Genomic DNA, 24,242 nt, shown 5'->3' with positions numbered 1-24,242 from the left:
TTCTCTGTTAGTTTAGGGCTTGAACTGTTCAACCGCTAGTTGAGAGCTCTAGCCAACAAGGATATCAACCACTATTGTCCATGTGGTTCACAGACTAGAGTAGATTTAAAAAGAGAGACATCTATCTCTAAAATAAAAACAAAAATCAGGTATTTCTACCTCCGTAGAACATGAAACCGAATACCTAAGTATAAATGAATGTATAATTCCTAATATGCATTATGTAAAAAGACGTACCGTACCTATAAGATGGACGTCGAAGAAATCAAACCTAGTTTTAGTATACTGCAAAAATTTTGTATAATACATCACGTAAAAAAAAAAAAATATATATATATTTAATCAAAACCTACATCCAATTATCAAGACACAATTCGTATCAATGAATAAAGTAAAGATAATTGTTAGAAGAAAAAAAAAACCGATAATACCAAAAAATTGTAAAAATGAGATATTTCTTTCAATCAAACTGAACACTACTCCGTTTTGTAAAACACTGTGTAAAATACAAATGTAAAAACAACTAAATAAATCATTAAAAAACAAAAAGATTTGGTTATGAAAAATCACAGCACTAAACTGTTAATATCTTAGTATTATTTATCTAACTTAACAGCGTACAAATTATGTACGGTGGTTGCATGTGTGCTAGTATAAATAAAATAAATAACGTAGCATTTAGCAAAAGAGTTTCAAACCAAATGCAGTAGGAATGAAAAATGACAAATTAAATCATAAAAACTACAAAAATTAACAATTTTATTAGACTTCGCTTATTTTGTTACTTCTTTTTTAACTTGGCTTTTAATTAAAAAAAAAATTCGGTAATAAATGAATGCAAATCTTGAAAGCGGTAACTAACCCACTTCCCGCTATCCGATCGAGTTGAAACTACTACAGTTAATACACTCGATGTTGATGATAGTACAATCTATTAATTATTCTATGTTGGTAGCAATCACGTACACACACGCGGAAATATATTACAGCAGTTTATATACGAAATAAATGTCTTTCCCACCCGATCGGCATTTGGCGAGGTTGTTAGGGCGGTTGAATCCAATCCCCGGGAAGGAAAAACAGTCAAACCATTTCTTTATAAGTTTTAAAAGACATTTCAAAATAGATCTATATGAGTTTAAAAAAAAAACTTTGTTTTTATAGGTTGATTTTTTAATAAAATTTTCTCTGCTTTTAAATTGATAGGATTTTCTTGGAAGACCTTTAACGCCCTATATAGTAAAAAGTTTAATGATTTTGACTTCTTTCGAAAGCGAAGTTTTTTTTCTTGTAGACTAATTATTTTATCTTGATGCTTATTTAGTTTGTGCATAAATTTTATTACTTTATAAAGAAAAACTGTTATACTTAATTAAATATCTTTTAATTGGAATTATAAAGAAAGGGTAGAAATTAATAAATAATATTTGATTAAATATGTTTTACCTTATACATTTGGTGACCTTAACCAAATTACTATCCTGACGTACGCCTAACCGTAAACGGAAAAAATGAGTAATGCTAATTAAGAATTTCTTCAAATTATTCGTAAGCCGGTTAAAAAGGGGATTGCAAAGCCTTAACGAATGCATTGATAGGTTTCCCAATAAACTTTTGTAAAAAACCGATATCTTATCATGATGTCGGAGCACTTATCATCAATCCTAATATTATCTCAGTTCGTCATTATATATTATCAAGGCAAACGCAGGTGCATAAATAGTTCAGATATATGAGGAATTTACTAAAAGTTTATCATGAAACAGCTTACCAATAATTTGAAGAGATTCTTAATAAGTAAGCAATACGAATTTTTCTCCGTTCATCTAAAACTGTTTGGAATGTTTTTAGTTAGTTTCAAACAAAACTGGACTTCAATAGTTATCTCTCTACACTTATCTATTGAGTATAGTTACTATTGAATAAGAAACATTCCTACCCGTAATATTGTGGCACTATAAATTATTGCGTTCAAAACTATGTATATATACATATAGTTTTGAACAGCGGTTTGAGGTTACAATAATTTAATTAAATTGCCAACTTCCGCTGCAGAAAAGCTTGTCGACCACCCATCGAAATTGCATTCTCAAATATCTACGTGCGCCTTTGCACGTTGCAGTACAATTCTCGTTCTAACCACGGTAACTTTCACGAAGCAATTTTCCAGGCAAGAGTTACTTCGTAGTACGGTGCCCGTTCGAGTTTCCTGTGCCTGTATAGCGGGCAATATGGTCGTAATTCTAATTCAACTGGTATCTTGAATTACACCATGTCCGTTCTGATCACTGAATTGAAAATCCCCAGAATCAATTTGTTATTACTTACGTGAAAACTATCCAGTTATTATGCATAATAGGTATTGCATCCGAAACTGCTCATCAATTACAACTTCAGATGAACACGAAATAAGTTTGTACGAAACAAAATGAACTGGTGTTAGTTTCTTAAATTTCCACTGTATCTCTGCAAAGGAGCGCACAACACAATCACAATATAGTGAGTTCCACCGCGATAGCTCGAGGTAAATATCGACACAACAAAACGAATGAGTAATTTAAATGATATAATGCACTTTAAAGAATCTCAATTTTCTTCTTTTTTACTATTTAAAGAGATTATGTACAATAAAGCATCAACAACTTGCCTCAAAAGTGGTTCCAATAGTTTTTCTGTTTTCAAAACAAATGCACTCAAATTTGCGCGATGTTCTTGCTATTGTTCCAAATTTCAAATACTTCTTTAGTAAGGTGATGGTTAGGGATATGTAGAAACTGGATAAATGACATCCCGTTAGAAACTAAGCATATTGTAACCCACAGCGGCATTTTGTTTGATTTTAATACAAATCTACAGTTTTATTAGAAGATCGATGAAATTTTAAGAAGAAGTTCACTGTCTAAGTCTGATTTGAAAAAGCTGCGGAACTCCGGGGACTTAAAATAAAATTTAAAAAACTCCTTCAAATGACACATATGTACTATAAGTAATTCATGGTAGAATTATTTTTATATATTTTCAGTACTGAACTTCTTTTCAATTCTATTGACTTTTCTGGGCGTACATGGAGAAAACTAACTGATATAAAATGTTGCTATTTTATTAAGAATCTCATAAACTTTTGAAAATCCAGTTAAAAATGGGACTGCAGGCCCATAACGAATGAATTGATAGGTTTCTTAAAAAAAATCACTATCGTGTTTAATAATAATAATAATAATAATAATAATAATGTTTATTTCAGCTGGACAGAGCGGTGTGTGCAATGCTCTGCCTGCCATAAAAGTTTACATTTAAGTTAATACATAAAAATAAAATGAATAAAGAAATAAATAAAAATAAAAATAATAAATAAAAAATCAATACATTGATGTGCACATTAGGTCTTTATGGTGGCTTCAGTGAAATTCTCCATCTCCGGTGTAGAGGCGCTCCCTGCCACTGGGCAACGGCCTGGACAAGAGTGTTGTCCGATCTCTGGTAGCGCTGCCTCGTCCCGGCTATTCTGTGGCGCATCAAAGCAGCGAACCCATGCACCCTTCCTTCGGTGAACATCTGTGAGGCGCTGCATCGCCAGGGGAGGCCAAATAGGGCTCTGTATGCGTGGTTGTACTGTACTCGGAGTGTGTTCATGACGCCTTGTGTGTATGTCGTCCATAGCTCGCTAGTGTAGAAGCTCATACAATATGTTTGGAAAAGTTGCTTCTTCACCGGAGGACTGCATTTGTTGAATCTCCTGGCAAGCATGTTAGCTCGCACACTCAGTACTCTTCTTTGACGTTCTATGTCTTTTTTATCATTTAGGTCATCGGTGATGACATGCCCCAAATATTTGATTTCGCTGCAAATTGTCAGGTTGGCCCCGTCGAGACGTATGGGTGGAATGACAGTGGGACCAGTATTTGCTTTAAATATCAGCAGGGATGACTTTTTAGCATTGTACATCAGCCCGTGACTATCAATGAATACCTGTTAATAAAAATCATTATATTCGTCATTACATTCGCACGCACATCATTACACACGCAATTCGTCATTACATATTATCAAAACAAATGCAGGTGCATGAACGTCCTAAACTTTTACTAGGAAATGGCCTTCAATCCCGTTTTTAGCCAAATTTTAGCAATGCCATTTTTTCTCTGTGTAGACTGAAAGGTCTGATACCTAAATTGGTGGCATTAGTTTTTTTTCAAACAGAACACACATCTAGGGATTATCTGTTCAGTGGTTGTAGTGATTTTAATTATTATCTTGGATTGAAGGATTTCCATTCTGGTAATACGCTTTATTCGTCAAAGCGGAAAATGGCATAATGAAACTGCTGACGACGCGCAATTAAATTATAAATTCTTCCTTCCCGTTTTGTTATTTTACGCTAATAAATTTGTTATAAATGTATTATAATGCTTTAAACAGGGGTTTCTAATATTTTTAATTCACTTGTGCAGTCCCGTGTAAAATTACGGGATATTATAATTTTAGGATTTGTGAAGCTGAAATATGATAAAATAAAATTGTAAAATTATAGGTTGGCTCCTATGTGCCGTATCGCTTGTCTGAGTTGATACAATCATCTGTTTTTCAATTTTGATAAAAATCAAAGGAAATTTGAGTTCATTACGCAGGAAAATCACATCACAGACTACCGATATTAGTAGCTGTTTAATGTCATGACTATGATGTCTATGGTTGTTAAGACTTGTGACATCAAAAACCTTATTTTAGCTTCAACGAAGTGAATCGCGAAATTATGTTGTATTTACTACTCGCATAAAGCAGAAAATATACTTTTGTGTTATGGCATCATGAAATTTGCTCTTTTTTTGTCAGATTTTTGAAGTAACCGCAAATTTTTTTATAATTATAAATAATTTTCAGTTCGCTGCGCTAGTTCCACCATGAGCAAATGAGACCAGATTAGATTTTGTGTGTTAAATTTCTCTTTTAGATTTTAATAAAGGCTTAGAAAAGTTGATTCTCATGCGAAACCGGATAATAAATACAGGTTAATCAAGTCTGGTTTCAGCGAAAACAGTCCACTGACGCATTAAAATGATGTTTTAAAATTGCATCTAAAGATCCACATTAAAGCAACTGAATCTTGCCAAATTCTACTTAAAGCGACACTGTGTTAATACATAATATTGGCTAATCATCCCATTAAATATTGGTTTCTGATGATTGCAGTCTGTATTGCAGTCTTGCATCTCGGCCATCTGTTTTTCCCGTCGCCTCTAAAAGTAAGATCGCAACGTAAGCACCATGGCAAACGAATAAAAGTACAAAAAGACGTCCGAGGATTACATGGCACCATCACGGACACAAGCATGGTAAAAAAGTGGTTGGATATAAACACGCTCACACTGAACACCGAGAAAACTAAATATGTCACATCAAGTATTAATATTACTGGTCAACCTCCTGATGATGCCTCCATCAGAATACACTCGTGTTTGAATTCCGATGAATGTTGTCAGTGCCCCTACATTGAACGCTCTACTCAGATGAAGTACCTCGGCCTCACCATTGATCCATATTTCAAATGGAATCTACATAATCAAATAATTGCAAACAAAATAAGAAAAACCATGCACTTTTTCAGAATCATACGAAACTTTCTCGGCTTTCAACATCTGAAAATGATTTATTTTGCAGTCTGCCAATCTATTATTGAGTATGGTATCATAGCATGGAGAGGCGGCACTTCATCTGTACTAGACCCAATCACAAAGGCTCAGAAAACAATTTAAAAAATAATTCTAAGGCTACCTATAATTACAGACTCGAATCTAATTTTTAATATTATGAAGGTGTTTGATGTTCGGCAGCTATATGCAAAAACTATCCTTACTCATCTAAACTCAAATACGCATAATTACTATGAAAAAAGTTCAAATACACGATAAACTCGAAGCAACAACAAAAACTTGAAATACTTTGCGACAAGATTCTACAAAATTCTTCCAGACAGCATAAAACAATGTGATTCACAAAAAAATTTTAAAGATAATGTAAAAATTTGGATCAAAAATAAGAATACGGCCTTCACCGGTGCATTCACCCAAATTCGCAGTTATTGAAGTCACCACATTATTGAGCGAATACTTCTTAATACAAGTATAGGTATGTTCAAAGGTATTAGGAACTAACACGAAAAATTCTGCCTCAACACAGGCTACCCTAGTGAGGCGGTATTTGAGAAATCTTAACTGTACTTTTTTTTCTTTTTACCTTCACAGCATGTTTGTATTTTTCTGTTAATTTTATAACCTTAAATATAAAAGTTACAAATCAATGTACACCATCATATATGTATGTATAGTTGTAATTTGTAAACTTTCCTAAATAAAGATATTATTATTATTATCAATATCAAATACTTGATCCGGGCCTTGTATGAATGTGAATGAAGTAAGGTCCGTGTTCCACAACAAAGTAGTGTTGTGATCTATCCTCTCGGCCTACCCCGTGGTGAAATGGCTCGATGATTGCTTAGTTAGTTTACTCGTATAAAACTTATGAAAACTTTAAAATTTCTCGTGAGATTTTATCAACCTCAATTTCCCGACTGAATTCTACAAACACTTCACTAATTAAAAACTTGAGCTGAAATTTCAGGACCTTATCGGGCGTTTGACAGCCCTATTAAAGTTGATGGCCGCGCTGATCTTCCCAGGAGGGTAGCACTGCAGCAAGGAAGCAAAACTACCTATTTAATTACCCTCCTGGAAGGCAAAATTATATCGGAGAGGCAAGCCAAGCAAATAATTGTCATTTTCTCACTAAGGCTTACTTTAAGAACTTCAATTTTCTTGATCTGTATTATTTTTATTTGTATTCCTATTGAATTTTCTAGGTGGTTTATAATGAGAGATTGGCAATGCTGATACAGATGGACGTTGTGTCTTCGAATAATGAAAAAGAAACAGAATTTTGGTAAATCAACTCCAAATTTGAAAAGGTCTCAATCGTAGCTCACACTCACTTTTTTCTTTCACTCGTATAATTTAGACATGGTCTTTTGCATTGATAAGTGCACTTTATTCTAATTCTTATCTGTCGAATAGTTATTATTTAATGAAAATAAATAACTTTGTATACACCACTATTTAAGGCGATGCACTACGTCGTCTAATATTTTAAATTAAGCCGCTATCAATAACAGCCCTTACGTAGATGGCGATAAGGTTTAAATTCCCGCTTAACACCATCCGCCTGTTTTGATTTATGCAAGAAAAAAACATGGCCAAAAAGTGCCTTTTATTTTATTTTGTGAATGTTCAGGCATACATATTTTTTTTTCGATCATTTTATAAATAACTTAATTTGCAACATTATACAGTAAAATCATAACCGAAAATGGGTTCGTAAGTAGGAGATTTTGAACTTTAAAGCAGTTTTCATAGGCCTTTACACTATTTTTTCTGGGCTTATAAAAAGACTTATCTAAAAAATTCTCGATTATTTCAAAGGCCAAGATGTATTCTACTCGCAGTATTTAATTAAAGGATCTGAAACATTTCTAGGCGACCAAATTTTCAAACCAAAAATACATGATTTTGCATTACTACGTATGGCATCGCCTTAATCAAAATAATTTACATGTTTCGTCCTTCTGTCCTTCAAAACACACTTTAGGTCAAATTTCACAAAATCGCTTTGTACAAATTAACTGTTATTTATTTATGTATCGGCCTCCGTGGTCGAGGGTCAAGGCTCTCGACTAGCAATCCGAAGGTTCAGGGTTCAAATCCCGGCGAGCGCAAGTAAATTTTATTTTTTTAAATTATGTTATTTCACAATTTATTCATTTAAAAAGATAATATATATTATACTTGCTTCTCGTTCCAGAGTGGAAAATACTCTCGGTATCGCTCTGGTGTAAAACCACCATTCAGAATTGAAACAATGCTTGAAATGGCTTTAACCGTGTTTTGTGACTAGATCTGAATAGCCAGGTACAGGTACAAACTCGTCAAATAAAATTTACTTGCGCACGCCGGGATTTAAACCCGTGACCTTCGGGTTGATAGTCGAGAGCCTTATCTATTGACCACGGAGGCCGTCAATTAATATTGAATATTGCTAATTTAATAAAAATTATTCATAGATATGACAGACATTTTTAACAAATCTTATTTTTCGATTTCGTAACAAATAATATCACGCTCTTGAAACACGGTGTGATTTTGTACCGTTGAAAGGTTTTACGTTTTCCCGAAATAAAACTCTACCGTCGTTACGAAGTTGGCAGTTTTTAACGTGAAAATCGTTATCGTCTACAACTATAAATGATTTTTTGCGAATTCATACAAAAACAGTATGACAGGCATAACATGTTCGAATTTCACGGCGGCTTTCATGCTAAAATCGAATATTCAACACGAACAGTATAGATTTTCAGAAGTGTTTTCGATACATTAACGTAATAAGAACATCTGTTTTCTGAATCACGAAAATTGTGCAACGTTTTCTATATGGTGACGATAAGTTACACGGAGAAAAACGAAATCTCTTCAAATTATTCGTAATCAGGTGAAAAACGGGATTGTAGGCCGTTTCTTGTTAAACCTTTTAGTGTATTAATAATATATGTTAATTGGTACTTGTTCATTCACCTGCACCATGCTTTGATAATATATAATAACGATATGTGAAAATATTAGGATTTTTTTGAACACGTGTTCCGATATTGCGATAATTCATTCCTCTTTTACTAAAAATTCAACAGGAAACCTATCAATTCATTCGTTAAGGGCCAGCGTCCCGTTTTTAATCGGATTAAGAATAATTTAAAGAGATTCTGAATAAATTAGCAATATGTTATATCAGTAAGTTTCTCCGTGTAGCTGAACTATTTTCAGCCCAGAACATCTTTTCAAGCTCCAAAGCCTTGAAATTTCCAACTTATCTGCAAAAATAAGCAGCAAAACCTTTATTTGTAGTTTTTTCACTGGGAATTTTTTTGTTGCAGTTTTCAGCTCGCAACGTCATTTTCGTTTTTATTATTCATTTAACTGCTTATATTAAAAATTTACGATCGTTTATTTCTATATCTAGAATTTTTAGTTCAATCCCCTTACTTAGGTTATGTATCAATTTTTCCATAGTCAATTCAGTTTCACGTCCATTCCAGAAGGATTATTTTGGTAAGGAACTGAGGCATGAAGAAGGTTTGGTAGTACTCGTGTATTAAGATCTGATATCAACAACTTTTCGAATAACAATCCCTCATCAAGCTGTACTGATCGCATGTCTCACTCTGAAAGCACGACTTTTGTATTGAAGTTGCAAAGCGCAGTCAAAAGGTTTCGCCACAAGTACACTTAGTAAAGTCTCACATAGAAATACGCTGTAAACCATTACCTTACTTTCAGAATTTACTTTTCTACTGGCCTTTAGTAGCGGCGCCAATCCGAAGTGTACGTGTGGCAGAACTTATTAAATTTCACGTTTGGTTCTCGCCGACTCGATTCACTCAAAAACATAGGACGTTCGGACTTCGGACCCTTCAAGATGTGCCCAGGAGATTGGTGAAGTCATCAAATCGGCGATGGATTGTTTCATACAATCGACTACTAAAGAAACTGATGTGGGCTCAAAGCCGTGGTTCAGTCGACAATGCTCCGAAGCAGTTCGACGAAAAAAGCGGCTTACCGAGCCTACAACACATCTCGAACGCCCGAAAGCAGATCAGCATACAACAAATCGACAAAGGAATGCAAGAGAATCATTAATAGGTCAAAATTCGAACACGACCTGCAGATCAGCAAAAAGTTGGCTGCCTGCCCGCATGGCAGCAGAGCATTCTGGTCGCTTACGGGCTCAATAGGTCGGAATTTTCGCAAACCCAGTTTGCCACCTCTTACCAGACCTGACGGCTCACTAGCAAACACCGCCACCGAAAAGGCTAACTTATTAGGGAAAATATTTGCGGAAAACTCGACCCTCGATGACGGAGGTGCTGTTTCGCCGTCGGTTTCTCAATGCGGCTTCTATATGAAAAAGCTGAGGATCCGGCATCGGGATGTACTCCACGTTATACGGGGGCTCGATGTTAACAAAGCTAGTGGACCTGATGGAATACCTGCCCTGGTATTGCAGAGGTGTGCTGCGGAAATAGTTCCAGTTTTGACAAAGCTCTTCAAAATGTCCCTGAAGTGTGGCACTGTGCCCTCTGGTTGGAAAAAGCGGTCATTCACCCTATTCCCAAGAAAGGTGACCGCTTCAACCCGGCCAACTACCGCCCCATAGCGATCACATCAGTTCTGTCCAAAGTGATGGAACGTGTGATCAACGACAAACCGCTCACATACCTCGAGAAGAACAAAATTATCAACGACCATCAATACGGATTCCGGCGGAACCGCTCATGCGGTGATCTCCTCGCGTATGTGACGCATGTTTGGGGGCGGTGCCTAGAACGTCACGGTGAGACCCAAACGGTCGCACTAGACATATCCAAGGCCTTTGACCGGGTCTGGCACCGAGGACTTGTCAACAAATTGCCTTCTTACGGACTTCCCGCATCCCTGTGTACGTGGATTGCTGACTTTTTAAGGGATAGGTCGATTCAGGCGGTTGCTGACGGTTTCACCTCTTCCTCGCACTCTATAAATGCTGGCGTCCCACAGGGATCGGTTCTGTCTCCGACTTTGTTTTTGTTGCACATCAATGACCTTTTGACATGTGCACCGATTCATTGTTACGCGGATGACAGTACAGTTCGCGATAGCATTTTGTTTGACAAGCCCCCAAAGGGCACACAAACTCCAACGGCTCGGAAGGCTTTGAAGCAGAGAATGGACGGTTATCTCGAGAGTATTTCCTCCTGGGGTAAAAATAATCTCGTCGAATTTAATGTTTCAAAGACCCAATCCTATCTGATTACGTCCAAAAGGAATCCAACTGATAATCTAGTCTCCTTCAACGGAAACAATCTTCCGAACAGGCCTTCCATTGATATGCTTGGTGTAACTATAAGTGACCAGCTCAGGTACGGGGGCTCTATCGAAGCCAGAGTAAAGTTGGCCTCTCAGAAGCTAGGCGTACTGTACAGGGCCCGCAGATACTTTAATAGTACACAACTGCTGATCTTGTACAAATCGCAATTGCGCCCTACTGTCGAATTCGGCAGCCATCTCTGGTCCGGAGCCCCAAAATACCTGAAAAAAAACCTTGACTCTGTGCAGAAACGGGCGGTCCGTTTGATAGATTCCCCAATCTTAACAGTCGGACTGCAATATTTAGAGCATAGGCGTCAGGTTGGTATGCTGTCCTTGTTCTAAAGGTATTACAATGGAAGATGCTCTGAGGAACTGGCGTCATTGATCCCTTCGGCACCGGTGCGTAGTCGGGATACACGCCAAACGCGCGCCCAACATTTGTACACGGTTGACATTTGTCACATGAGAACGGGTCGCTTCTACGATTCGTTCTTAAGTTCAACAGCTCGGCTGTGGAACGAACTGCCGGCCTCTGTGTTTCCTCCCTCCTACAACATGGGACTCTTCAAGACCCATGTTCACTCCTTCCTCTCCACAAAAAGACCCTCCACACAGCATCCCCAAAGATGACATAGGCCCTGAGGGAAATTATTTTCTTCAGGGCATCCTGTGTGGATTTAATATAAAAAAAATTAAACAAAAAGTTCAGAACAGCTTGTATGGGAGGGTTTTATATAAATAGCAGGCCAACTCAATTCAGTGTCCTGGCCTCAGTTGAGGAGGTTTTGATTCACTTTGACGTTTACCTTGGTCCGGCTAGGTTCTCAAACAGCGATAGCGCTTAAATGAATTCTTAATTGCTGGACAGCCGAACCCTGATCAAACTTTGAGACATCCGCATACATTATAACTATTGGATTGTACCGGTGATGGATTGCACAAGATCTCAGTAACTCTTATCCAAAGTTGTGTGGGAAATGAATAAACAAAACTTCTCGAAGTGTCTGTGTGAAAATTTAACCGATTGTTTAGAATATTACTAACGAGAGTTTTGTGAACGACTTCAAGTAGTTATAGCACTAGGTAGTATGTTTATTTATTTATTTTAATTTTTTTTTATTTTAATTATTTTGTATATTTTTTTGTTAATTTTTATAAACGAAAATTATACAATATAAATAAGAAATAAAGAGCACAATCGTTTGTCAATGGGGGCTTTTAACGTTGAATAGAAAAATATAACTTACTTGTAAATTTACAAACACATTATGTAATTTATACAAATACATAATGACGTGAACATACATGCTCATCATACGATCATCATACGACAGAGGCAACAAAAATTAAAATATTTTCAATATCAACCACGTGATAGCTTCTAACAAAAATTAAAACTAACTATACACACATTAAAGGTATAGCCTAATGAGATGTAACATAATATAGGAAATATTAAAATACATACGCAGTTAGAATTTGTTTGTACAAGAGATAATAGCGGAATACAAACAGTTTTGATGATGATTTTTCACAGTAGAGCATAAATAAAACAAAAATAATTCAAACCCCAAACTAAACTAAAAGCTCTCTTTTGGTTATACGCCTGAAAAAATTGCTGTTATTAGTATTGTGAAAGGTAGATGATAATAATACGGAGGCAATTTAAATACGCACGTCGAAAAAACAGTCAACGTATATATTATTATACCATTTAGGGAGGCTAAAGCAGAATTTATTTTAAATGACAACAGTTTCCAGACCTTTGAGTACTCGTACATACGGCAGAATTTTCTCATTCTAATAATCTTAAATTATTTTTTTTATACTTTAGAACGATCTTTTATACAATATTAACTTTAATCCGATAAAGCCAAAGTAATAAGCTGTTTATTTGATCCTTAGATTAGATTATATTTAAAGAGAACCAAGGCCGCGGAATAGGCACTTTACAATATTTTCTAATGGTCGAGAATGGCAGAGGCTTAAAAAAGATTTTCAGCAACGACCTAACCCTTTTTATCGTTAAAACTAAACGAATCATTACCGTGGTAAGAATATTTTATTTGTAATGACTTTTGACGGCCTCCGCGATTGAGTCGTAACGATCCGTGGCTACAAATGCGGTGGTCGCAAGTTCAGATAAAGTCCCAGCGTGCATAAATAAATTTTGTTTAATTATTTTGTGTTGTTTCACAGATTTACTGGGCCAAATTGCCGACATCTAGTGGGATCATCGATAATAGAAACAAGGAGGTGGGCCATGAAGCATTTTTAATATGAAACCGAGTCTTACAAAAGTTTCGGCAACATTTTCAACCATATTACCATACAAATATCATCACCAAATCGTTTTTATTTTACTTACACACCTAACACATAACTTTCATTGGTTCCGCCGCTTTCGTAGTCCGCGTAGTCGTTGTCCGTAGTCGAGACGCTTCCATGGACTTGTTTATTTCTCCCTTGTTTATTAATCTTAATAATAAAAATAACACATTCAATACATCCAAGTGTTTTCATATAATAACAATAGTGAATACAATTTTTTTAGAGCAAACGGTCGTGTTAAAAGGGCGGAAACGGTACACTGGTAAAAATAAAACGTTTTTATCGTTAATTTTTCAAAAATTTTACAGTTACTGTTACTGTTTTTTTGCTTCTCTTTAACAAAAAAAAATAATACAATGATTAGATTTGAAATTAGTTGAGAAATACTATTGAAAGATTTTTTTATTGTAGATTTGAATATTGTATTATTTATTTCCAGTATTGTACTAACTGGTAATTTATTAAATCATTTAACTCCAATATATTTGTCATATTGTTAGTCTGAGGTAGTGTTACAACATGGAAGAGTTATAGAGACAAGAACCTTTGGTATATTGTTGTTCGAAAAAAGTGTTTTTATTATTGAAACAATCTATCAATGGCAATTTGATTTCAAGTAGGGAAGAGTAGACGGTGATGAGGAAGTTCGAAAAGAACTTGGCAATTCAAATATTATTGATAATCATTAAATTCTGTACGTTTCTCCGTCAATATTAGGCAACGATTTATTTCGCTAGCATTTGTATGAAGGCTAACGAAAGAATATTTTCCTTTCATTAGAGTTTCCCTTCTTACAAATTGTATAAAAGCTATTTTGTTTTATTCTAAGGACCTGTCCGCCTCACTAATTAATAAAGGATTTGAAAAAATCCGAGGGATAATTAATTCTGAGAATCAGTGTTCTCTGTCTTAACTTGCAAAGTAAGTAAAAGAGGGTAAAAGTTTTTTATAAAGTTGTTCAAGTAACGATTTCGTACGATGAAATTAAATTTTAATTAATGCATTCTGTTATTAATTGTGTATCCAGATCTGGTCTGAACTAACCCCTGGGGTTCTATGATAACTCAACACAATGAAAATTCAATAAATCAATAAACCTGACCAACGTAATCTAAAAATGCGTGACCAAACATCGTTTTCACAAATAAGTTTACTTATATATATCTGCATTCAGAACGTGAGAGTGGTTTATCTGGTTAATCTCTGGTTATTCACCCTTGATGATTCACCGCTTGTCCCTGCTACACTTTCAAATCCTCGAGTCTCTGTCATTTCTCTGAAATTTAAAATCTCTCGTTCAAAGTTTAAACCTTTTATAACCATTAACTACAATCACTTTAACGTAATAATCATTTTTTAAATGTCGTACTTGCACACTTACTAATTCTCATAAACTGACCTCTCTGCAATTCCATACTCGTTGCTCAATTTATTTTTCGCATTTAATAATCCAATTGCATGCGTGTTTGGCTGTGCAAAGCTGTTGTTTTTCATCAATACCTTTGTTCCGTGACTCTTTTCTGTGATTTTTATGTGCGTTTCTATTAAAATATTGAATACTGCATCTTCAATAGTCTCATCGCTGTTTAGCAGAGGCACGATTCTCAAACCCAATTCCAATTTCATCCATCCAAATAATATGTTGTCAATCGTTGCCGTCTCGTATGTTAGATTTTTGTGATTTTGCAGTCTCACCATGTCTATATCTTTCATTTTGCCAGTTTCTGTGTCAATTTCGTGCAGTTGTTTGTTATTACGAAATGTTGTGTGAGGGTTGTACCAAACGTTTTTAAATTTATGAATGGTACCGTCTGTCGGTGTGTATGAGTGTTCGTATATTACTCCAATCGAGTTTGTAGCGTCGTACAGTAAACCGGCTTGCATTAATATACCCGGTATAAAGAAATTTCCATCGTTTAACTTTACCGCTCTTCCTCCTTCCCATTTTTCTGTCACAAATTCATAGTTGATTCTGTTGTAGATTGCTTTTGACTGCGATGTTGCTCCGTAATCTTTAGTAGTAACGTCCGTTTCTTCGTATGTCTTATTTTCAAGGGATCTTTATTATTTAATTGTGTAAGAAAAAGCTTGCGTGAAACAAAGAACGTGCGTTTTTCATTAACCTTAGGTATTATAAAACTCCCATTATTGTGTTCAAGAACTTGGCGTGCGGTGGAATGTTTTTAATATTTTTTCAGACTTTATGTCCGGGTTAAATCTTCCCCACAGGAAAAACTAAACCCTTCCACGCACTTTTCCACAAATGATCATCTAGTCAATCCACATTAGGCAATTGCATTATATAAGCATAATGAATACAGAACAATAAAAAAACAACGAGTCAAATTACCAAAGATCAAATGGGAAAATAATTCATCGACTCCAGATATTTTCATATCAGAGGGTTCGGCTCGGTAGAACTCCTAACTGGACCTATAAATCCTACTGATCCCTCAATATAAATATTTAAAAAATCTTTCGTAATCCTACATGTATTTAAAATGACTGATTTTTGTTTTTATTATATTTTCTTTATTCAGTGAAATGGTTATTACAGTTATTACGAATATTTAGACCACCAAGCCATATGTGCCTACATGTCCGTGTTGTGGTGGTTGATTATATATACAGTACATTCAAAGAATATATTAAGCATGAGATATAGCAGAAATTAAAAGATATGTAAAAATTATATAATAAAATAAGGATAAGTTTGAGTTTGAGAGAATATAATAAGTATATGAATTTAGAAAAATATATTTAAATTCAATTAGCAAAATCAATTTAAGTAGGTACTAATAAAAAAAAAACTTTTGACATTTTATATGTGCGTGTGTCTATGTGAAATACATCAAAATAATTTGAAAGAATATATCAAAATATTGAAATATAGAGGAATTGAAGAAGAATAAAAAGGTATAGAATATAAAACATAGTAAGGAATAAAGAATTTAAAAAAATGAATACAAGAAGTTATTTAAGTTTAGCATCAAAGTGTGTATGTATTACTAGGTAAGTAAACAAGAAAAGAAATTGTATATACTCTTGTTTGAACTCCAGCTATGATAATACTAGAGTGAAGAAATTATTGTGACAATATTGTTCTCAACAAATACTGAAGCAAAAAAATTTTAAATAAAAATTAATTAATCTTTCTGCTAATTTAATTGTTATTTAAATACGAAAACTTTAAGTGATGGTTTAGATTCAAATGCGCCTTGAAGAAATTTCGTCCATTTTCAGATATCAATTTTTGGACACCAGTTTTAAAGTGAGTAATTGATCTTGATCTTTTGATGTCATTAATTAGTGCGTCAAATATTTTAGGTGCGATATGAGTATTGTAAAATCTCCGGTTTTTATAGGAATTTTGCATTTTGTATGCGTTCAGTAGCGTGTATGTATTTTTTTTTGTGTAGAGTTTATGAAACAATTTTTCCAGATATGGGTGAGAATTGTCTTGATGTATAATTGGCGAATGTCTAGGACTGCGAGTTTCCTAAAAAGTGACTCTGTTGGATGTGAAGGGAAACATTTGAAGATGATAACAGAAGTTTTGGAACGGTCGCTAGGGGGTAGAGAATGAATGATGTACAACCTCCCCATCCTATGATGCCATAAGTTGATATGGATTAAAATAGAGCAAAATAAGCACTTCTTAAAGTTTTATGTCAAGGATTGATCGAAGAGACTAGAAAATATAGCATAACTTCCTGAGTCTTTGTTATGGAGCTAAGATGGGCCTCCCAGCGTAATTGGTTATCTATAATGACACCTGGGTAGTTTATTTCATTAGACGTTTTGAGAATTGGGCATGCACATTAAGGTGGAGTGAAATTTTTTTTTTGAGAATTTCGAAATCGACATAGTTGGAAAAGATGCTCCATATATTAACAATTACAACAAAAATAATAAAAAAAATATATTCACAATACCTGGACATCGCCAAAGCTTTATATTCTATCATTTTCACGATTTTACCTAAGTATTTATAGCTCATGTACGCGAAATAAAACAAACATAAAATTTGTATTTTACCATTTATTTTACATATAATACATTCGTTGATTGTTAGAATGAAACAAATAGTGGAAATAAAAAATGTACATATATTATTTACCGCATTGAAAAACTTGAAAATTACAAAAGTTACTATGAACGGTACTGCATTTTGGTGTTAAAAATAGGCATAAGGTGTCGTGACTCTAACCTTGTTTTTATTAATCCATCTCGCCTCAAGGGTCCACAAACAACGGCTGAGGCTTCTGTTACAATTTTCACACATCTTTCTATAGCTCGAGTGTGGCAAGGAAAATTCTTTATCATTGGTAGTATGACATCCTCAATTATCGTGTGATCGGTAATGGCTTGTAAAATTGTCTCGTCACTTACAAATTTGGTTAGTGGTGTCTCGGTTATATTTTCCCACTTTATAACATCAATATAATCATCTGCTGAATAATCAAAAACAGGCACTTTGAAGGTACGAATAAAGTCTGATTGCATTTTCATTTGCCGAGCTTTCAATATTCTTCTCAACGCCAACTCTCTTACGTATTTTCAGTTGTCGTTTAACATGGCTAACAATATATTTTCGTGATGCCCAAAAAAGCCATTACGCTGGATTACTGGATCAATCATATCTTTTAAATCACTGGGCAAATGCCGTGAAAGCACTATTGTTTCGTGTAAATGCCTTGCACCGAAAAGACATAATGGTTTGGTCTTAATGTTGAACCACATAGGTGCGTAAACTGTTAATACAAATGTCGTTAAAGTTACCATATTTTTTTATGGTTTTAGGGTAAAAATGTCAAGTCGAAGAATCCGATTCGCTGTAGTTTAGCCACCTGGATTGTACAATTTTACCGAGATTTGTTTTTGATAAATTTTCATTGCAGAATCCGGAGTCAATAGTTTTACACATTTTCAATAGATACAGCTGATCTGTACTTAAATCCTGTGTATTTGTCATACTTGGTAATGAACATTGAATGATTTTAAATTTCACGACAGGAAGTTGTTCACACTTATTTAAAGATTTACCAATAATTCCAGTGAAACTTTGCGGTCCAGTCGTGGTTCCGTCGATGTTCTCAAAGAGATGTCGCAAAATGAGTTCGTTTGCTTGTAATTGACAGACAGTCCACTGTAAAGGCCGTTTGAGATGTGATTCAAGGCGCCGAATAACACCTCCTTTGTACCCCGTATTAACTGCAGTTCCGTCGCATCCAATTGCAACAATTTTTTCCAAAGCAATATCTTTCGAAGACAGTAGTGAAATAATTCCATTACTTTTTGATTCAGATTTTCCGGTTTCTAATGAAATTTGTCCCATGCACCCACTACCTGGTTCTTTTACTAAACTAACGTGTTCTTCAGTTATTATTTTTCGCCGGTTGTCCTCCATGCTTAAAATTTTGTCCTTCCGTTCATCGAAGTATAAACCAAATTGATTGGAATCGATTACTAACAGCTTACTAGTAAGGGCAGTTCTTTTCTTCATTCGAGCTCGACGAATTTTACTCCTATCCACAACGCGAGATGTATCGTTCTGTGAAATTAAACCAACATCTTGTAATACAGCGAAAACAATTGCAGCTCCTGCTCGATCTGAAATACAATATCTGTCTAGTGTTCTGGCCACAACAGGGAAATCTTTCACCTCATGGTGAGAATAATTTGGTTGTGCTTCACTTTGAATTATTTCTTGAAGGATTGAAGACGAAGCACATTTTTTGAGAGTCTAAAGTTTAAACTACAAGAAGGAATAGCGTCAGTACCCCGATCTACTAGATAATGTCTAGCGGATCGGAAACTTTGCCAAGATGATACGCGATACACTTCACTCTGTTTGATTCGCGTTTGGGATAGAAGGATTCGTTGCTGTGTGGGAATAGTTTAACTGTTCCTACAGTCCTACTTTATAATTATATTATAAAATAATAATCTAATTATATCATAGGTAATAAATAAACACTCAATTTTTTTTTACATAATTATAAGCATTTCTAAGAATCGGGAGAACATTATTGGTGTTTTCAGTGTTTTTATCAAAAATTCAAAGTGGTGGCGATGTCGTAATTATACATAAATATTTTTTATATTTTTTATTTAAGATAAGTACATAACGGAGCATCAATCCCGCGTATGTCGAATTCTATATTACGAAAAAAAAAATTCTCCATACTAGACCGCTCCACCTTAATGCACATTAAGAGACAGTGGAGATGTGTCTAGGTTTTGTGAACAAGCGTGGCGAATGATTAGTTTAGGTAGGTTTTCTGGCAGCGTAAATTTACAGATTGAAAAATGTATGAATTGAGTTTTTAAACATTTAGGGTGAAGAGGTTAGAGTATATCCATTTTATTTATTTTGTTCAGTCCACAATTAGCTTTCTCTATTGATGTTTTCCATTTTTTACTTGTAAATAATATAACCGTGTCGTCTGCGAAATATATTCTACTACCTTGAATGTTCAAATTCAATAAGGAGTTCATATATACGAGAAATAGGAGCGGACCTAGGACATGGCCTGGTTCTGTGTTTCCTCCCTCCTATAGTATTTGTATCTTCAAAGCTTTCAGGTCCTTAAAATGACCACTAAACAACATCCCTACGGGTGGCAAAAGTCTTGGGGAAACCTTAAGTTGTACTGTGTTTAGTGAATTACGTGAAAAATTGTTGTTAATTTTTAACGCTTTAACCATTTGCTTAGCAACACTAAGCATTCAATTTTAAACATGTATAACTCTTTTTTAAACCTAAAATAAAACGCGAGCATAGTAACATTATTAACGTAACCCCCTTCTTTTATCATTTTTTTCTTTCCCGAATCTTTAAAGAAGTTTCTTGATGTTCTACAGAGTTTGTTGATGCTATTCATTGTTATAACAAAAACGTGTTGTTTTCTTCCCCGATGGGTTCTGATGAATCAAGAAAATTTTAATTACTACATCACATTGTTAATTTTAAATGAACAATGTAATCTTAGAAACTGAGTATTATATATACAGGGTGTGGAGAGACGTACTTCACTTATTTTAACCAGTTATTCCTTACATTATTTGGAGTAAGAAATTTTAATGACATTTTGGCATCCGGCAACTCCAAATAATTTTGCCAACGGGACTTAAACCCGTGTCCTTTCGATTTCCGGTCGACAGCTCTGACCACTGAGCTATGGCGGCTTATCTCTTATCCGTGAAATAATTCAATATATACTAGTGTTTCATTCAACAATTACTGCTTGTTACATTTTTTTCACCTGAAACTTTATTTTATATGAGAAAGGCATTGTAAGTGCTAACTCTCTCACTAGATGGCGTCGAGAAAAATTGTCTACATCTTTTGTCCAGTGTCAAGTCCCGTTGGCGTCATGTATCAAATAAAATCAATCAAATCAAATCAAAAATTATTTATTGTAAAATTAAAATTACAAAAGGTATAGCTTATGGGTAGACCCCATTTCTTCCAGCTAACTACATTTATTTAATTACAATGTTTATACAGATAAAATAACAATATACCAATGAAAAAATAAAAAAATACAAATATACCAATAAAAATAGGTGTTTCATTTACGTGAGGTATTCACTCAACGTGTAGTGACATTTATTAACAGGGAAAGTGTTTAGTAACGATTTGAATTTGTGTGTATCTTGTATTTGTTTAATGTTATGTGGAAGGTTGTTATATACTTTAATGGCCATGTAGTATGGTCCTTTTTGGAATATTGTTTTGTTTGCTTTTGGTATTAGTAAGTTTTCTGTGAGCCTTGTAGCGTATTTATGTGTTGAGTTTTTTAGTGGGAACTTATCTTTTATCAGGAGATTTTTCAACGTGGATGAGTGTTTCAGGCTAATAATTATTGCTTATAAAATAATTTTTACTATATTTATTACTCAGTTATGCAGTGAAGTGCGAATATCATTAGATCACATTGTTCATTCTTTGCAAATTTACTGTTTTATATAAAATTTACTTAGTTAATTAAAGTCTTCATGTAAACCCTCTGTATATGTTGTGTGCTTGTCCGTATACCCGAAGTAATTCATTGGTTTCTACGAGTCGTTCTTGAGATCAACAGCTCGGAGGTGAAACGATCTGCCGGCATCTGTGTTTAGTTCCTCCTATAACATGGGTCTTGCAAAGACCATGTTCTCCTTCCTCTCCTCAAAAAGATCCTTCGCACTCATCAAAGATGAGAAAGGCACTGAGGGAGATTAGTTTCCTCAAGCCTCCTGTCTGGAGTTAGTCCAAAAAAACTTCCTTCTTTCTCACAATGTACCTCAAATAAGGATTCCATAATTCCACAGTCAGGTCAGGACTCACAGTGCGATAAAAAAATGTTAGGCAGCCTTACAGAAAACCGAACAATCGATAAAGTTTACAATGAATTGTGTTTGTAGTTATATGTGTAGTCAATTGCCAAAGTGTCTGAAATTACTCGAGGCTTTTAAGAGTTATTATTTCAAACCAACCACTCTTCACGTTATTAGAGTTATGGCGTAGGGTGCATGAACCTAATGTGTGAATGGCATTGAAGCCAAATTTAGGGTGAGGGGAAACAGCTATCTTGCATTACAAACTTTTTAAATGATTTGTATGCAAAGTAGTATATAATTAACGTTTTTAATTTTTTACGGCCTTCGTGATCGAGGGGTAAGCAGGAGGTTACTGGTTCAAATCCCGGCGTGCGCAAGTAAAGTTTATTTGTTTAATTTGTGTATTTTATAATTTACTCATTTGAAATAACATATAGTATATTTCCGGCATGTTCTAGAGTGGAAGATACTAATAGTATCGCCCTGGTGTAATACCACCGTTCGAAAATGGCTTTGGTGACCAGATCTTAATAGCCAGGTACTTCCCCACCTTCCTCTTCCCCATCTCCTTCCCCTCGCCTATACCTTCAGCCTCACAACAAACTCCACTTGGGGATGCCATAGTCTCACTGGCTCCAGGCGGATGGGAGCAGTTGCTACTCAGGTTTCAAATTAATTTTTTTTTAAATTTATTAAATTCAATTATAACGGCTTCAAACTTTTGGGGAATTTGTAGATGGAATGAGAAATGTCATTAAACAAATTAGGTAGGCTTTTCCATATATCTTTCCCCTCACCATCACCATCATCTATTATTATTGTTCTCAAATAGCTCCGTCCAGGGCCTTTAAGGTTCATGGTAGGGCTGTACTAATATGTAATAAAGCAAATGTAGGTTTTCCTTTTTGCCAAATTGTCTGTTTTATTATGATAGTAGTCATTCTTATTCTTTGTTATCTTGTGTGTAGATAAGTGCTCTTGGAGGACCATAGATGGCAGAGTGCTGTAATCCTGCTTGATGGCGGTCAAGCAGAGATCCGAACCATATCGCGACTGCTCGCAGTCGTTGCCGCTGGAGATTCTGTAAGTTTCAATTATTTGCAATGTACCATTAAAGTATATTTGTTCCACTTTTTATCTTTGGAATTGTCGAATTAATCATTCACTGTACCTTATTTGTGATTATATTACAGACGCCAATTAAATCGACGACCAACCTCAATAATCAACGTTTTGTGTTCGGTTGTATTGTCATTTCAATGCGAAGACAGCACAAAACTGTTTTGTCCCAGCTCCGGAATCATTGTCCTAGTGTGAACAGTAGTTGTCCTAGTGTGAACGGCAAATGGCGCGAAACGCCATTTGCAGTTGCTTCCAAAATGTATACGTACCCTTATACACTTTGGTATAAAAGATCTAACATTTTCGCGAACTCGCTCGTGTATCCATTTTCGCAGCGTTCCGCGGTTGAACTACGGTAGAATTGTTCTATTGACCCACTGTCCTGCCCTGGGCGGTCGAGTCTGTTCATGGAGCAAGGACAGGACAATATTAGATTTTTTCTGTTCTAGATATTACGTATCAACTACATACAATATTCTACAGCAGCACACATAAGCGTAACTACATTGCCCACTCTCCGATACAACGACTTCACACCATGGGAAATCATTACTTGGGTGATGTTGACATATTCAATACCAACTTGGCAAGTTTTGTGGATCATTTAAAACATTTATTTCAACAATACTCCTAAACACATCATGTAAACCTACAAATAGCTGTAATTTTCTGTTTTTGTTTCTTGTGTTTGTATGACTTGTTGCATAGCTTTTATCAAATGTAATTTTTTTTGTAACTTTTAAAGTATCTGTCAAATTAAAATTATGTATACTACCAACCATGTAAAAGCCCTCTGGGCGTTAAATAAATAAATAAAAATATCCAGATATGAAACTCGTGGCTGAAATTTGTGCCAGCCACGTGCCTATAGCATGTTTGTTAAATAGGTACTTACTTAATGATTATGCCAGAGTGTAAATTTGTTGAAGAGGGAGCTATTCCTACCGTATGTTTTCTCAACGTTGTACCACATGCCTCGTTAAACAGTTTGATCAATCAGTAAGTATGTTTAAATAGTAGGAATCTTGAAGTAAAAAAATTATTTCACATAAAATATGTATTTTATAAATGTTTCACATATTATAAAAAATAGAAGATACAAATAAAATGGTATAAATTTTAATAAATTATTAATATTCGAAGTTATTATCAATCTACATAGGTACATTAAGACAATTAATGATAAAACGGATTCCTTTAATAAAAAAAAATTACATATAATTATATTTGTTTAACTTTTTTGTATCTTACATTAATTATTCACTCAGTCTTTGTCCAATTGGTTGAATAGTCAGCTCTTGTATCTGAAAAAAATTGAAACGAATTAAGGTTACCATAATTAATGTTCAAGTAAAATTACAAAAAGTTCGTAAATAATTATAACGATGCCACTAATTATTAAAAAACAACAGATATCAATAATTTCGACAAAAGGAACTCTAAATCTTATTTTCGGGATTTTACAACAGCCTTTATCAAAATGAAATTAATTCAAGGCTGCCGCTGAAAATT

The 24,242-nt window shown here is 34.7% G+C and overlaps 2 protein-coding genes across 2 annotated transcripts in view; one reads left to right on the top strand and one right to left on the bottom strand.

Moving 5' to 3' along the window:
- Positions 1-24,242, top strand: part of Hs3st-A (Heparan sulfate 3-O sulfotransferase-A) — a 420,705-nt gene that overhangs the window by 241,680 nt on the left and 154,783 nt on the right. The window contains exon 3 of the mRNA XM_089634585.1: positions 22,577-22,691. Within this exon, the coding sequence (XP_089490711.1) occupies positions 22,627-22,691 (65 nt within the window). The 5' untranslated portion in view covers positions 22,577-22,626. The remainder of the gene's footprint in view (positions 1-22,576; positions 22,692-24,242) is intronic.
- Positions 23,798-24,242, bottom strand: part of LOC149421870 (farnesol dehydrogenase-like) — a 31,820-nt gene continuing 31,375 nt past the window's right edge. The window contains exon 6 of the mRNA XM_089634122.1: positions 23,798-24,034. Coding sequence (XP_089490248.1) covers positions 23,987-24,034 — 48 coding nt within the window. The 3' untranslated portion in view covers positions 23,798-23,986. The remainder of the gene's footprint in view (positions 24,035-24,242) is intronic.

The sequence above is a fragment of the Hesperophylax consimilis genome, chromosome 8, assembly GCF_061612785.1.
Source record: "Hesperophylax consimilis isolate HC1 chromosome 8, BYU_Hcon_1.0, whole genome shotgun sequence".
Lineage (NCBI taxonomy): Eukaryota > Metazoa > Arthropoda > Insecta > Trichoptera > Limnephilidae > Hesperophylax > Hesperophylax consimilis.
This window is presented reverse-complemented; position numbering and strand designations above follow the sequence as displayed.